The sequence below is a fragment of the Cystoisospora suis genome, assembly GCF_002600585.1.
Source record: "Cystoisospora suis strain Wien I chromosome Unknown contig_609, whole genome shotgun sequence".
NCBI classification, from domain to species: Eukaryota; Apicomplexa; class Conoidasida; order Eucoccidiorida; family Sarcocystidae; genus Cystoisospora; species Cystoisospora suis.
The window spans coordinates 1-2,205 of record NW_027153410.1 but is presented as its reverse complement, the minus strand read 5'-3'; the positions used below and the strand labels follow the sequence as shown (position 1 = coordinate 2,205).

At 45.5% G+C, this 2,205-nt stretch overlaps 1 protein-coding gene across 1 annotated transcript; it reads left to right on the top strand.

Moving 5' to 3' along the window:
* Window positions 1–334: 334 nt before the first annotated feature.
* On the top strand, window positions 335–2,205 carry CSUI_001512 (uncharacterized protein). Its single transcript, XM_068061718.1, has one exon. The coding sequence runs from the start codon at window positions 912–914 to the stop codon at window positions 2,040–2,042; it is 1,131 nt and encodes a 376-aa protein (XP_067926305.1). The 5' UTR covers window positions 335–911; the 3' UTR covers window positions 2,043–2,205.

Here is a 2,205-nt window from a genome sequence, read left to right as displayed (position 1 = left end):
ATACATCTATACATATATATATACATACAAGCCATGTATATATATATATATATATGTATATATCTTCAATAGTGTCATGTGTCCGCTTCGTTCGGTTGAGGGAGTAGTTTTCTTCTTCTCTCTTTGCATGTCTTTTGCTTCCTTATGGCATATCGTTTTGGAAATCCCAGACTTTTCAAGTGAGGAGAGGGGGAGACTCTTTTCCTCCTTTCTTTGTCTATCAAACTGCATGCATTCATGCATGCATGCATTCACTGTCTGTCTCTCTCGTTTCACCTCGAGCTTTCGATGATTCATCCATTCCTTCCTTCTTCCCTCGGCTACTTTTTCTTCACACCGATTTCTGCAAGTATTAAGCACGATTTAGCTACACTGTTTACGTCTCCTCTCTCTTCTGGACTGCATTTTCTTTTATGTCTTTCTTACCCAGCCTTTCCCGCCATCTCGATATAGTTCTCTCTCGGACGTTGCCAAGACTTTCTCCTCTCCTTTCATCCCCGTCCTCGATTCTCTACCTCCTTTCTGTCCTTTTGTCTAGTCCAAAGAGAAGAATTTTCTTCCTAGGGGGGGTGCATCAGGCTCACTCATTCATCTTTCGTGTCTTTCTTCTTCGGTCCTGACCGCCGAAGAATTTCTCACTCCAAATCGAGACGAGTTCTTTCTCTCCTTCTCCCTTCTTTCTCTCTTTTCTGTTTTGCGAGAAAGACGGAAGAATGAAGCGAGATCTAGAGCACTTGGGAGGAGATAGGACTCTCCAATTAGAGATAGATATCCCTCCCTCATCTATGAGTTAAATCCATGGACGACCATTCAACTACCTTTCCATTCTCCTATCCCACGAATCCTGACCTTTCTTTCTTTCTTTCTGTCTCGTCTCTTCTCTTTCTCTTTTATGCCGGTGTGTAGGCTACATGCTTTTGGTCTCTGCCTTTCTTGCTCTCTCAATCCATCCATCTGTCTCCCTACTCTTTCTTCTCCACGATCTCCATTGTGTCTTTTCCTCTCTTCCTTCCTCTCTCTCTTTCTCTCTTTCTATTCTTCTCTTCCTCTCTCTTTCTTTGTTTCGCTTTCCCTCTTTCTTCCCTCCTTCTCTCTTTTCTTCCCTAGCGAGAATGACTTCATTCTCCCTCGGCGATCTTCCCTATTTACTCCAGCAGCGTCTGCATGCGGCGCGTGTGTGGTATGCGACTTCTTCTCTCTTCACAAAGAATCTCGTCTTTGTCGGTCTAGGAGCTTCGCTTGGCTTTGTCGTAGGCAAAATCGACCGTAAGAAACGCCTTGCCGAAGGAGATCTTAATCGAAATGTACGAGTAACCTTCTTCTCTCTTCTCCCCCCTCCTTCTTCTTCTTCTGCTACGAGTCTTTCATCTACTGATAAAGAGGCAAGTCCGTCTGCGACACATAGTCAAGAGAAGAAGAAGAAGGTCGGATCTCCCGAAGAAGAAAGTAGCAGTGTGTCTCCTTCTCTTGTCCATAGAGAAGCTCGAAGGTCTTTCGAAGCTCTTTGGAATAGTACCGCTCGTTCTATGCAAAGATTACCTGGCTATGGATGGACGCAAATGTATCGACTAACTACAGAGCAACCTCATCTTCTTATCTCTTCTTCTTCTAGTCTTTCTCAAGAGAGGGGACAGACAACTCCAGTTCAAGGAGTGCTTAAAAGAAATCCCGCCGCGCCTTCTTCTTTTTCGTCGGACTCCTCCCCTCATGGATCGCGAAGAGAAGAGCCTATGGCCAGTAGACCTCCTCCTCCTTCTTCTTGTGGAGAGAGCGGGGAGCATTTGTCGAGCGTAGAAGAGAGAAAGATGCCTTTAAGATCGAGAGATGCTTTTCTTCGATCTTCTCCTCCCCCTCATTACGTGCAGTTGCGTCAATGGCTAAGGGATGAGGAGCCTCGAGAAGTGACAGAGGGAAGGGAGATCTCTTCTTTATCCCACGCCAAGGGTGCCGAGGTAGATGTACAGAAGCCTCCTCTCTCATCGAAGAAAGAAGGTCTCTACGAAATTCTAGTTGACGATTCTCTTGTCAGGATCATTCAATGAAAAGACAGACAAATTCTTATTCTTCTCCTTCCGAGGGTCGTGCCTGCTGTCGAGGGAGCCTCTTCTTTGCGAACTGAAGAAAGAAAGAGAGAGAGGAGGAAAGAAAGAAAAAGAAAGAGAGAAAGTTTCAAGGCTGAGGATGAAGGAAGGAAGGCAGGGGGGG

Coding starts and splice junctions, on each gene's coding strand:
- CSUI_001512 (XM_068061718.1), top strand. CDS start 912: ATGCTTTTGGTCTCTGCCTTTCTTGCTCTCTCAATCCATCCATCTGTC.